At 35.0% G+C, this 14,418-nt stretch overlaps 1 protein-coding gene across 1 annotated transcript; it reads right to left on the reverse strand.

The window, feature by feature from the left end:
* Positions 1–1,768: 1,768 nt before the first annotated feature.
* Positions 1,769–14,253, reverse strand: LOC144437205 (DNA replication licensing factor mcm2-like). Its single transcript, XM_078126103.1, has 18 exons — positions 14,201–14,253; positions 12,739–12,935; positions 11,647–11,816; positions 11,306–11,391; positions 10,559–10,733; positions 9,231–9,450; positions 8,496–8,703; positions 7,663–7,797; positions 7,203–7,394; positions 6,871–6,964; positions 6,161–6,411; positions 5,720–5,884; positions 5,316–5,390; positions 4,847–4,933; positions 3,945–4,097; positions 3,299–3,481; positions 2,599–2,754; positions 1,769–2,173 (listed from the first exon to the last, which is right to left on the reverse strand). Exons 1-18 carry the CDS (start codon positions 14,204–14,206, stop codon positions 2,060–2,062), a joined length of 2,667 nt encoding a protein of 888 aa, XP_077982229.1. The 5' UTR covers positions 14,207–14,253; the 3' UTR covers positions 1,769–2,059.
* Positions 14,254–14,418: the final 165 nt, after the last annotated feature.

Genomic DNA, 14,418 nt, shown 5'->3' on the forward strand with positions numbered 1-14,418 from the left:
GTACACACGTCCAGTCGCTGACCTCCTATGACCTTGACAAGAGTTCAAAACTTTGATGTTTGCCATGTCATCTATAGAGGGCGGTATACCATACCAGTGCACTGCACTCGACTCGTGACAGTGTTAGTTGTAAGAGTGTTATGTAGGGCACAGGCAAAATGCGCGCACTTGTCCTTCAACATAGTTCCTTATTTGTTCTTTCTATGATGAGGAATATTTTGTAATTCATATTTTCATCTGGTTATGTAACTACAATATGGGAGAATCTCACAAAATTTGGATTGACAGTATGTTTTATTTGCGAGACAACTAAAATCAAAGATTTTCATATATCTCAAATGATGGCAAGAATAAATTTGTATATTGAGGCATGCAACAGCAGCTTCACTCTATCTGGTGGCAGCAATAGCAAGATTACATGATGTGTGATGCACAGTGTGTATGTTGACACATTATAAATTACTACTCTGTTGTCATATTACAATGTTCTGGAAACATTCTTGAATGTATGTCCTCTCAATCCTTGCAGTAACCTTTCTCTACATATTCTGTACAAATCACATAGTATGATTTTGTCTCATTGCATACCGCTATGAAAACAATGCTGTAAAGTGAAGGCCCTCACATGTCCAAGGTATATCAACTTACACAGTTCAGTACAAATATTCATATGTTTCTGTAACTTTAATAGAGAGAATTTAAAACATGGACACACTTCTGAAACAATGTCAATTATAAAATGGCAGCTTTATTTGAAAGGCAGTGAGTGATTCAAAATACACTGTATAAGATTTCAATATTAGGAATCAATTCAGTCTCTCAGGTAACAGTTCATAAAATATATAATATTCAGAGGTGCTATAGTGTGTTTGTAATGTATGTGTGCATGTATGGTTTATATGCATGCATGTGTGTGTGTGTGTGTGTGTGTGTGTGTGTGTGTGTGTGTGTGTGTGCGTGTGTGTGTGCGTGCGTGCATGCTCGCTTGCTTGCGACCAAGTGTCTCAGTCTGGAAGATTATTGTTGTATAGGGGCATCCCTTGAATGTTTATCTTGACATAAAGAGTTTCAAAGGCAGCAAGAGAAAACTCAATCCATTTGTAATACAACAAACTTGTAGCTACTTCTATAGCAATAGTATATTAAAAATAACACAATGGCAAAATAAATATATCAAATTTCACTATCTCAATTTGTTACCACAAGATTCAAGTGTGAATTTGTTAAACAGATGTTAGATACCTGACAAAAGTAGTCCGTAGATTATTCACACACACAAAAAAAAAACCCACCTCCATGAAATATCAGTGATGGTAGAGTCTGATATGATGTACAATATAAAGTTGAAGGACTATTGTTGACAAGAACCACACTCCATGAAATAACTGGATTCTAAACTACAAACTACAACTGTGCTAGACACATCTTTTTTTGTGTTCATAACAACTTTCTTTTTACTTTTAACACACTTACCATACTATTTTGTACATTAGTATCAAACAACACATTAAACTCACATGATTATGATTTCATTTTTTAAGAAAACTTTATACAGTCTGATATTTAGTACATAAACAAAATCCAATGTCTTCAACAAACTGTTCTCGCTGTTCATAGTATTTTGTGAAATTTTACAAAATGTTTCCCTAGTACATGTATGCCACATGACACAAATAGCATATGTCAGATTATACCTTCTGATATGAATACTCTTCATACACAACCAAATAGTTTTTTTTTTTTTTTTTTTTTTTGGGGGGGGGGGGGGGATTTGTGAACAACTCGTAAGTTGCTGTATACAAATTGGGAGTAGACTTATTTTTCTGCAAGAAGTTTCAGAATACAGTGCAAAAGTCAGAAAATGGTGGATTCATTGATGTAGACAATGGCAGCCATCTTGTTTATGCCATTTTCACAGTATTGTGTTCCACACACATAGCGTCTTTATTACAGTACACATTCAATTATGCAATCACAATACTGAATACTTCTGATTGTCTTCATATATATCACATTTATCCTTTCAATATATAATAATATATCATGTTCCTTAGCAAAGTTACACCACAGACTGTACAATGACTTTTCTCCTCATATCGTGTGTAAATCGGTGAGCTCTGAAAATCTCGCTGTCATAGAAACCAGCCAAGTTATGGATGTTGATCTGTCTTGCCTATAAAATACAGATAAAGAAAAAGAGGACATTAAATTCCTGTCAAATTAAAATAAGTGGGTTTTTACTCAGAAAGTGGAGAAATCTGGTGAAATTTGAATAGATTTCTAAAACACAGTTGTAATATTGAACAAAACATTTTGTAATGATCAGAAGCATTTTATTACACCATGGAAATCAGCCAGAAAAAATATGACAAACTCTGTAATTGTTAAGTTATCTAAATAGACAGATTAGACAGATGAGATCAGGATGAATGAAAATAAATTACCAATATATTGAAGGTATAAAAAAAAGAAGAAGCTGCCTTAGGCTTTATTTTGAATGAAAATTGTGGACAGACAATAAAATGAACATTGAAATTCTTTCAGTACAAATGTGGTATATAACAAACTGTCCGTTGCTATGACAATGGCTGTACTCACTTTTTCTGCAAGGTCTTTTTCTGATATTTCAATGTATTCTTGTTCACCGCCATGGCGTGTACGATGAAAACTGCTTTGTTCTTGTACCAACTGTTTCAAGATAAACAACAACAGTTCATTGTTGTCACGACGGAAGCCTAAATAGCGAGAAAAGTTCTGCAAGACAATGACAGGTAAAAGAACAGTTATTACATGTAATGTTTGGATCAAGTTCAAGCCATTATCAGACAGCAATCTCACAAACTCAGTCTGCAGAAAAAAATGAAGAATTTGTTTTGTGGGGAAATTACCAAGAGTTGTATACCTGTATTTTCTGATAATGCGATTACTGAGTTTTGGTAGACATTACTTTGTGCACATTTCACTGAGAGCCAGTATATCTTAACCTAGAATTGGACACCACTGGAAGTCCAGACATGTTAGTCAGATATTAGTACATAATCAACAGACATAGCATAATATATTCAATGGACTGAAAATGACAAAACTCTTTCTTCAATCCTTGGCAATCTGAGTGTGTATGGTAATAACTGTAGGATACATAACTTTGATTTCATACTCTGTATCGATGTGCAAATGTTCTCAACCGACAACACAAGATAGACTCAGAGAACTGACTTGTGAATCAAAAGAAAACTCTACAAATGAAATGATACTAAAATGATGTCCAATTTTACTTTGAATTCATATCTTCTCTTACCTTTCTCATACTACGCATAACACTGTATTTCTGTGTATCTATGAAACTCTCCAGCATTACACGTATTGCCATGTTCACATCATCTTCATTCACATGATCTCTTAAGTGCATCCTGGCATGAGCTTCTGCCATACGGATCATAGATTCAATGTGTCGAACAGTGATGGGAATACTTCCGGTTGCCTGAAAAGCAGCAAAGATGTGCATGACTATTGTAATCACGGTCTTCTTACAAGAATACAGTGTAACAAAATTATCTCCAAAACTACAAGTAACTATAACATTGACTGAGTAAATTGGTCAAAACCTTTCAGTTGGGTTCCACAAAAGTTTGGAAAATGTAGTAAAAGAACTTGGGCTCATGTAGATCTTTGATTTATGCCTAAAAGATATTGGTGACAGTGTTTTTGCTAAGGTGTGGTAACCCTGGTAACAGGCAGAGGTAAATTTGGTAAAACTGGCATAGTTCCCATACATTGTAATAGAATTTTGGAGGGAAACACCCCAGCAAAATGTTTGGGGAACTCAGGTAAGTTTACCTTCTTACTGCCCTTAGAAAAAAATTGGGTGAATACAAAAGCTGTGTGTGACTACTAAACAGAGTAGACATGCGTTAGAAAATTTCAAGTCAAATAGTCAGACTTACCATGGACTCTCTTCTAAGCTCAGAATACATCTTGGCAACTTTATCTTGATCCATTTGATGCAGTTTGGGGTGAACTTTCTCCTTGGAGTAAATCAAGTACTTTTTCAGTAAATCTTGGGGGATTTTTTCAACTCCAGAAATGGTAGGTAGTTCCTGTGTCACCAGAAAAAGAATAAAAAATGTAAGGAAGGAAAGCATAGGTAGTAATATTACAAGGAGTACACCTCATTTTACACAAAAGTGTCTAACATTTTTTATAAACTTTTCAAAACTTCTCAACAAATAAGATATCCATCCTAACAGCATAGCAAGACTAGAAATCTCAAATTGACATTTCTGGGTAACTGCATGAAATGTATGTGATGGGAAATTATGAACTGACTCATGAAAATGCTTTTACATTTTTTCCTGGAGTTGCATTCCCTGTTAATCCTCTTTCTCCTAGGGGTATTCGATTGTACACAAATAAATACTAGTTAGGAAAACCAGGATTGAGAAATCACAGATTCACAAACTAAACTAAGTTTGCAAAGTCATTTTCACTATATTTCATGGTCAAATTATTGTGATTTTTGTAGTAATTCTATCCCAGCAAACAGGCAAACAATCAGTTGACATTGTGAAAACTTTACTTATGACAATTTACTGTCTATGTACACCTGATATGCTAGATTGTAAGAGATGTCTTGTTGTTCAGCATAGTCAGTCTTCCTCTCTATATAATAGGGTGGCACAAAACATTGTGACTTACAAACAGATATACTGTCCATACTAGGAATCACAGTTAACATTCATTGTGTCTGTCTGTCTGTCTGTCTGTCTGTCTGTCTGTCTGTCTGTCTGTCTGTCTGTCTGTCTGTCTGTCTGTACACTTGATATGACTCCATAAATAACATACTTACAGGTAAAGGTGCATCAGGGTCATTGGGGTTACTGGACGGATGATGTCGTATATGACTGCTAACCACAAATCTTGCCAGTAACTCATCCTAAAATGAAATGTACACATAGTAATGTCATTTAGTGCTCAAAGTTTGTGACTTCTAACCATAAATCTGTCAACAATGTTTAACAACTTGTAAATTGTCACCGACTAGTATGCTAATATAGATGGCATGAAATGTTATCAATGAGTATGTCACACAGTGGGATCACTTTACTTGGGTGCTATGGGTTGTACACATTTCTATGAAAATTTACCATCATCAATGCGTCTACAGTGGCTCTTTCACTACACACAACACATCAAATTGACATACCTCTACTGGATCTACAGTCTCTCTTTCACAACACACAACACATCAAATTGACATACCTCTACTGGGTCTACAGTCTCTCTTTCACAACACACAACACATCAAATTGACATACCTCTACTGGATCTACAGTGTCTCTCACTACACACAACACATCAAATCTTGACAAAATTGGTTCAGTAAGGTCAACCTGTAGGTACAGAAAACAATAAACTTCAGTAACTAAAATATGTAAATGCATAAACAATTTGAAAGCATGAGACAAAGTCTACATTTATGATATTTATTGCAATTGAAAATTAACACAATATACAGAATCTGACATCATATAGTGTGCAATATTTTTAGTTTTATCAAGTGAGTGACCCTGTGTCTGTTGCCAGGGTTACCAACTTGTCACCTGACAATGTTAATCATAGGTCAGTGTTTTTGTTAGGGATGTCATATCTACCCAAGTTCCTTATATATCCTTATATTAGTCATTTTACTGGGGTTCCCAAACCAAATTTTCTGACTTACATTTTCAGCAAATGTGAGTGACGGGTTGTATCGCCCACCAATAGGGTTAGAGGCTGCAATGATAGAACACCTCGCCTGTAGCGACGTCACTATGCCAGCCTTGGATATAGAGATACTCTGCTGTTCCATGGCTTCATGGATACTGGTACGGTCTGCATCATTCATCTAGTGATATCAAAATGTATCAAAACACACATTACTGTAAATGCACTGCTTTATAAACTGAACTTGAATGGAAAGTAAAAGTGGTATTAATCAACGTGGTAAAACATCGTGTATTCAAATCCTGTCTTATGTATGTCAGGGACATATGAACTTCCCACTTAGCATTAGATGATCCCTTTTACAACCTAGCATACTTTGCATACAGGAGTTGCATTTTTCAGATCAGGTACATTTCTGCAATATTATTCATTGATCTATATACAGGCATACACTTACCTTATCAAACTCATCAATAAGGCATGTTCCTTTATCAGCTAATACTAGTGCTCCAGCCTCTAAGGTCCATTCTTTAGATACAGGATTTCTCTGCACATATGCAGTCAAACCAACAGCTGATGCACCCTGGCCTGTCGTAAAGACCGCCCTGGGTGCAGTCTTTTCTACATATTTCAAGAACTGTGATTTGGCTGTTCCTGGGTCACCACAGATCAGTACATTGATATCACCTCTGACTTTGTGTTTCTGACCTGATAACAAAACCACAAGATATGTGACTGGTTGGTTGGTGATGTACCATGTCTGATTGGCTTGTGATAGGCCACAACTGATTGGCTAATATGTCACCTCTGATTGGGTGATGATATGCCAATTCTGATTAGCTGCTAATAAACCACCCTATTTCACAATCATTGCAGTTGGAAATTGTAATTTGGAATTCTAGAAATCATAAACTTCAAAATTCACATGATTACATGGTTAGCAACAGACTGATTGATGACAATACCAACTATCTGATTGAAGTACTTTCCGTGGAAAAAATACACATGTATCAAAATAAAAAATAATGTGTACTACAACAAACATGAATATCTTTTCTCATAATCATTCACACTGAATATTGTTCATGTAAAACCTATTGTAATTAGTATTTCTAATTAAAGTCAGGTTAAACTAATTAACATAAATCTGATTATTCATAAACTTACCAGGATTCTTGGGTTCACCACCAAACATAGCCAATGCTATACCTCTTCTGATGTCCTCATGTCCGTAGATAGAGGGCGCCATACTTGCAAAAATCTGGAGAAAAAAATCAATGTTCGTTTTAAACACTATGTAAACAACATGGGATTGTTCATATCAATATTTGAAAAATTGTAGTTTTGATGAAAGAAAAGTTGCATTTACAATTATATATGTCTGTAATCATCACTGATTTGATTGAGATGTGAAGCATACCATAACAGCTGCTTGCACTCTCAGAGTTCCAATTTTCAAACTGAGAATATCTGACACAGATTTCAAGCATCATACTAACCCTTTCACTGATAGTTTCATCTTTAGACAGGGCAATGATAGTTTTGACATCATCATCTGTAAGACTGCCGACGGCCATCTTGTCATCTCTCCTGGTGATATGGTTGGCCTCAATAACTGTGGCAAATACTGGGAAACCATTGGCTGTGTTGAGGGAGCCATCATAGTTGTTATGATAAACACCTGTCAATTCCTACAGACAAATGATGAAGAACCAAAATTTAAAAAATTTAAAAATTACCGGTGATCACCACTGATTTGATCTACCAACTGTAACAAATACGGTACACTGTTGGCAGTTAAAATATTGCTACTTCAACAAAAGTATGGACAAGTCAATTTTCGAAAACAGGCACTCTTTTATTGCAAATAAATATATATATATTTTAGATTTAAAAAAGTCTGTATCCAGCCATTATTCTATAATTCTATTTGGCAACAAACACATTACATATACTCACAATTTCATCCCCTGGTTTACAACAGTCAACCAAATCAGCCAGCAATATGGCATCTTTAGATCTTGGTAGTCTGCCGGCAGCTACTTTACCAGGACTTTCCTGAATTGTAATACGCTGGTAGTTCTGGTACACTGTCTGTAGCAACAAACAAACAAACAAACAATGATGAGTAAATAGTTACTGTAATACGCTGGTAGTTCTGGTACACTCTCTGTAGAAACAAACAAACAATGGTGAGTAAATAGTTACTGTATATGCTATACTACTAAATAGAACATTTTACATCTAATGGTAGATCTCTCTAAATTATCTCGAGTATTAACCACCGATATAAAACTTTTCCTATTCCATAGAGGTCATATGGTTCCATATTGGTTGTCACTACACTCTGATATAAATCCTTCTGATATATGGAATGAGAAATGGTGGTATTTGGTATCAGTTTTGGACAAATTGGCTGATTATCAATGCTTGACTTTTGAGAAATTCAAACGTTAATGTGGAAATTTCATTCTACTCTGGCTTATACATAATTGTGCCTTCTAAGTTCTATATGAAGCCAATTTGATGTAGCACTAATGCATAGCAATTTCTTGTGACACTCCAAAACATGGTGTTACCCTATCCCTCACTACGTGACAGCTCACAAGTAAACTCTGTTTTATTTCAACCCCCACCACACAATTTTTAACTCATTTAGATGACACACTGGTGATAAGGTGTTCCTTGGAACCTACTAACTCTACTTTGTTTGGAATGACAAACACTTCTAAACTGACTCTGTGAATACAACAATCAAAACACTGACCTGACTTAGAGTGAAATTCACTTACTTGTTCCATGTTAATTTCAAATGGACCTGTTGACTGACATTCAGGGCATGAACCAGGTTTCACTTCTTGGTTTTGACTTTGATGAAATGGTCCCAAGATAAAACCACACTTACTACAGTCGTATTTAATCATACTAAGCTGAGGAAGTATACCTGTTGAACTTGTAACAACACCACTTGTACGAATCAGTTGATTTAAGTGTAGTTGTCTGGATAAAAAAAGTCAAAATTGTTGTTTGAACAATTAGTGGCACTTTTTTCATGCAAATTCTGCAATGCATGTTTTCTACTTTGTCTTCTTGAGATTTTGAAAGTAATGAAGTATTGGTTGGTTCAATGAAACATTTTCATGCATATTCCTTTGTAAAAACAGTGTCTACTACAACATAGATCTAAAGTGTGTATTTCAGGCCCCTTGTAAAGTAAATGATAAAGGTTTACATGAACAGTTATTGATGATCATCTAGTGCAATGTGTAGGCTGATCTTATTTTCAGTCATTTTGTCAGTACTAAACTCAAATGAAAACGTTTATTATACACATTGGCAGACAACCAATGTTTGTTTCCAAGTTTGTCTCAACATTCACTGCGGTATAACAGGCAACAGAATTTTGTTCGCGTTGCAGTACATCTCTAACTGATTGAAAACTCACCAATAAGTGATAAAAACATGGCAAAGAAACTCTGGATATTTCTCACCATCAAACATAACATGTACACTTTGAGCCCCCCTACCTTAAAGATCTGAGTTCTTCAACAAGTGGTAATTCAGCGATTCGTACATGGATTTCTTTAGCAATTCTCTCATACATTGGATACATAGACAAGACAACTTCTTTAGCTGCCTCATCAAATATCTTCAGCATCTCAGTTGGTGCTTCTGGTAGAAAGTATGCCAACACTTGTTCCCCTGATGCCAGCTTGTTGTAGTCTATCACTAAACTTTCTTTGTTGCCTGAAGGATAAAAAGAAAGATGAATATCTAGAAATGAAGGCAATATCTATGGCTATCACATTTGAAGTTTTATAATGTTGCCTAAAGGATAAAAAAGAAAGATGTATATCTAGAAATGAAGGAAATATCTATGGCTATCAAATTTTAAGTTTTATAATGAGTTGAGTTGACAAAGTATGATATAGATACATAAAAAGGTTAGGTATTAACCAAGCCTGTCTTTTTCCAAACGTTTTAGTACCACTTGGATATGCTGCCATTTTTTTTACCACATCTGAATACCTGGTCAGAGCTTTGTACCTATTATGAGTGAATGCTCTAGTAGTTAGAATAACACAAGTATATTTCACAATGAAGTTGAATTATTCATCAAAACCCATTCACTTATAGAATGTGCTTTTCAAAAACAAGAGTAGGTAAACACTACTCTACCAAAGCAGGAGTAAGCAGGAATAGACTGTGGTTTGATTGGTTAAATGTACATGTATGGGTACTGTGGTTTGATTGGCTACATGTATGGGTACTGTGGTTTGATTGGCTAAATGTATGGGTACTGTGGTTTGATTGGCTAAATGTATGGGTACTGTGGTTTGATTGGCTAAATGTATGGGTACTGTGGTTTGATTGGCTACATGTATGGGTACTGTGGTTTGATTGGCTAAATGTATGGGTACTGTGGTTTGATTGGCTACATGTATGGGTACTGTGGTTTGATTGGCTAAATGTATGGGTACTGTGGTTTGATTGGCTACATGTATGGGTACTGTGGTTTGATTGGCTAAATGTATGGGTACTGTGGTTTGATTGGCTAAATGTATGGGTACTGTGGTTTGATTGGTTAAATGTATGGGTACTGTGGTTTGATTGGCTAAATGTACATGTATGGGTACTGTGGTTTGATTGGCTACATGTATGGGTACTGTGGTTTGATTGGCTACATGTATGGGTACTGTGGTTTGATTGGCTACATGTATGGGCATGATGCCAACATACTAGTATTTGTATTCTAGCTTTGGAATACAGGTTAGGGAAGTACGTTGAGTCCTTTATCATCAAAGAAAGTGAAAGAAAACACAACACTTGGACATAAAAAGATAACAAAACTTACTTTCACACATCTGTCTAATCTTTTCTCTGTACAAATTATGACCTTTGGAGTCTACAAAAGACCTGAGGAAATTCTTGAAACGGTTGTAGATTTCTAATCTGGGTGCTGCCATGGAAACCCATTCTCTCACTGAATGTCCTTTCATATCTTCTAAGTTTTCAATACTCTCCAGCATCTAAAATGATACACAGTTTATATCTAAAATGATACACAGTTTATATCTATACATGATACACAGTTTATATCTATACATGATACACAGTTTATATCTATACATGATACACAGTTTATATCTATACATGATACACAGTTTATATCTATACATGATACACAGTTTATATCTATACATCACTCATGCTTTGCAAGTTCTCAATATTGATAGAAAAGGCATTAGAATAATTCTTACCCTCGCTATTTGGTAAAAAGTGAATAATACCTAATGATTGCCAGCATCATAATAATAGTCAATATTTATTTCTATGTTATGCATTCATTTTTATCTGACTTGGAAGAAATTTTTTACATTTTAATACATCGCTGTCATTCAGTGTTACGACAATATTACCAAACAGCAAATAGAATGCGACTAGTGTCCCTATATGCAAATTGAGGTCACTATGGGTCAATAGTCCATACAACTTGATATGATCTAAGCCAATCACTGAAGGCTATTATTATACTCCTTAGTACAGATAGAAGACCTAATAATAATATCACTTTAAGTACAATAATAAAACTTTCACTCACTTCTTCATCTTCTTCAACACCTTCAGCAGCTCTTTCAGCAAGACGTCTACGCCGACTTGGTCTGTCCTCTTCCTCGTCACTTTCATCTAGGTATCAAAAGAAAATTCTTAAACATCTGTAAAAGGTTCTCCCCTTCTTTTTGAAGCACTTGCTGAATAAAAATTAGTCAGTATTTTAGTTGGAATCAAAATAAAGCTAACCAATGAAAGAAGATTATATAATCAAATTAATTTAGTCGTGATTCACTCTTCAATATTTTACACAAACAATAAATCAGAAAATACCAAAATAGTCTGTAATATTTGAATTAAAGATAACAATCTCTACAAAGTCTAACTTACCATACAACAACCCTCTTCTAATACGTCCTGTTGCCAGTGCTTCATCTCTGTCTCTCTTCCTCAATTTTCTTTCTACTTCAGCACGGACTTCAGGTGCCAAATCATCGTATGATTCATCATCAAGCTCTCCTTCCTCATAGATATCCAATGCAGGAATAGGACGATAATCCCTGTAGTCATAGAAACAAAATTTGTTATCATTAAATGGAGAATATATTGTTCATGGTTCCAAGAATCAATTAGACAGTACAATGTAGTTACTATAGAACAATAAATTGGAAACAAATGCTACGTTTTCATCTTTCCAGATAGAGACATCAACACTGAATAATTAAATCGTTGCGTGATCAATGTCCGTAGTAGACGGATTAAAACGTTGCATTTGTTTCCAATTTATTGTTTTACAACTTACTGTTCTAGACGATCTCCAAATATCTACAACTTACTGTTCTAGACGATCTCCAAATATCTACAACTTACTGTTCTAGACGATCTACAAATATCTACAACTTACTGTTCTAGACGATCTCCAAATATCTACAACTTACTGTTCTAGACAATCTCCAAATATCTACAACTTACTGTTCTAGACGATCTACAAATATCTACAACTTACTGTTCTAGATGATCTACAAATATCTACAACTTACTGTTCTAGACAATCTCCAAATATCTACAACTTACTGTTCTAGACGATCTCCAAATATCTACAACTTACTGTTCTAGACGATCTCCAAATATCTACAACTTACTGTTCTAGACAATCTCCAAATATCTACAACTTACTGTTCTAGATGATCTCCAAATATCTACAACTTACTGTTCTACACAATCTCCAAATATCTACAACTTACTGTTCTAGACAATCTCCAAATATCTACAACTTACTGTTCTAGACAATCTCCAAATATCTACAACTTACTGTTCTACACAATCTCCAAATATCTACAACTTACTGTTCTAGACAATCTCCAAACATCTACAACTTACTGTTCTACACAATCTCCAAATATCTACAACTTACTGTTCTACACAATCTCCAAATATCTACAACTTACTGTTCTAGACAATCTCCAAACATCTACAACTTACTGTTCTAGACGATCTCCAAACAACTCTTCACCATCCTCCTCTTCCTCCTCCCTCTCCTCCAGTAATTCAGATTCGTCCTCAAATGGTGGAAGATCGCTACGGCCTGGACTTGAGGTAAATAAACCCCTCTCTGATCTACCCTCCCCTTGACTGGCTGGATCTGAAAATGGTTCTGATGATAATCTGTCTCTACGGTCCTGAAAGTAACATGTATCAATTGGGATCAAATCAGTAATGTCTACATACTTTCCTAAAATCAAATAAGGCAACAATGAGAATAATTCTTTTCTCAAAAGACTAAGTCTCTTTTGAAGAAATGTCTTCTTCTTTTTTTCTCTTTTAATTTTATGTCAAGGTAACATCCAATCAAATCATTCAAGACATAAATCTAAACAATTTTTTTTTTTTTACAAAATTAAGTCTTTGATCTTGATGGAAGGCTTTAATTTATCAAACTTGTAAATTTCATCTCCATCAATGAGGTGTTATTTCCAAACACATGTTGCCATGGTTACAATCAAACCAAAAAAATCTGTCAAGCTGTTCAAGTTCCTCCTTTCTGGAGTGACTTTACAATACCTATTTATGTGGAATGATCTTTGTGAGTATACAGTGACAATGAGTTGATGACATAGTTTGGGTGCCAACATGGTCTCTAGTCTAACCTCCTAGAGAGATTTGAAAGATTCGATGTAGGATAGCAAGACTACAATGGCATTTGTCCCTTTGTACAAATTGGAGTTGACCTGTTGACATCTTCTTTATTTTTATCCTTTGAAGTTTGCAATTCAGCAATGCAACAATTTGGTAAAAAGAGTCAGGACAATTTGAATGCAATGACGGTATGGTATGTTTTGTAGCTCTGTTTACTAAACATTATAGGGGCATTTGGATAGGACAAAATATTGCACAACTAGAAACATTTCTTCTAGCATGGAGGTATAAGGGGACTTCAAGTATTACAACGTCACCTTTAATAGTGTAATTTGATATAAATACCATTTGGAAACAGCTGGCAGAAAAATTGACAGATACCACGTGTCAGATCAATTTACACAATAGACATTCAAATTCAATGTTTGAAAGTTTTATTACTTGCACAACATACTAAGATCGTAGATAAGGGAAAATATTAGACCAAAAATAAAATGTTGACGTTGACAATTTTAACAATTCTACACCTAAACCAAGCACACATATCTAAATTCGTTAAAATAAGAACAACGTACACATTGCTCGATTCGCAGCTGACAATGGGGCACATGCTATTGATAGTACTCTGAATGTGTGATAGCTTTAAAATTTAAAATCCACGCTCGGTAAACAATTTGCAATACTCACAAAACATAACATGTAGTCCAAAAGTTTTATACACACACTATTTTCACATCACAGTACACACCGAAATAACCACTTGTGATAAAATTTCGAAATAAAACAAGTGAAACTTTCGAATACTCACCGCCATGGTTTCGAGCTTTGTTGTGAAGTTTAGAGTAGTTGAACTCGTGATCAAAAAACGCGGGAAAGGAAGGTCAGGTCAGAGGGGTCATAGATCTAGGAAATAGCGCCAAATAAAATGGCTGAAAAGATAGAAATGACATGACTATTGTGTAATATTTATTGAATCTACTTATTTATATAATTAATTTCATCGGATAAAGAATTTTATTTTATCTC

Source organism: Glandiceps talaboti, chromosome 1 (genome assembly GCF_964340395.1).
Source record: "Glandiceps talaboti chromosome 1, keGlaTala1.1, whole genome shotgun sequence".
Classification (NCBI taxonomy): Eukaryota; Metazoa; Hemichordata; class Enteropneusta; family Spengelidae; genus Glandiceps; species Glandiceps talaboti.

Coding starts and splice junctions, on each gene's coding strand:
- LOC144437205 (XM_078126103.1), bottom strand. Junction 7,798..8,495: donor TTGAAATTAACATGGAACAA/GTAAGTGAATTT, acceptor TTGTTGCTACAG/ACAGTGTACCAGAACTACCA. Junction 2,174..2,598: donor AAAAAGACCTTGCAGAAAAA/GTGAGTACAGCC, acceptor TGTATTTTATAG/GCAAGACAGATCAACATCCA.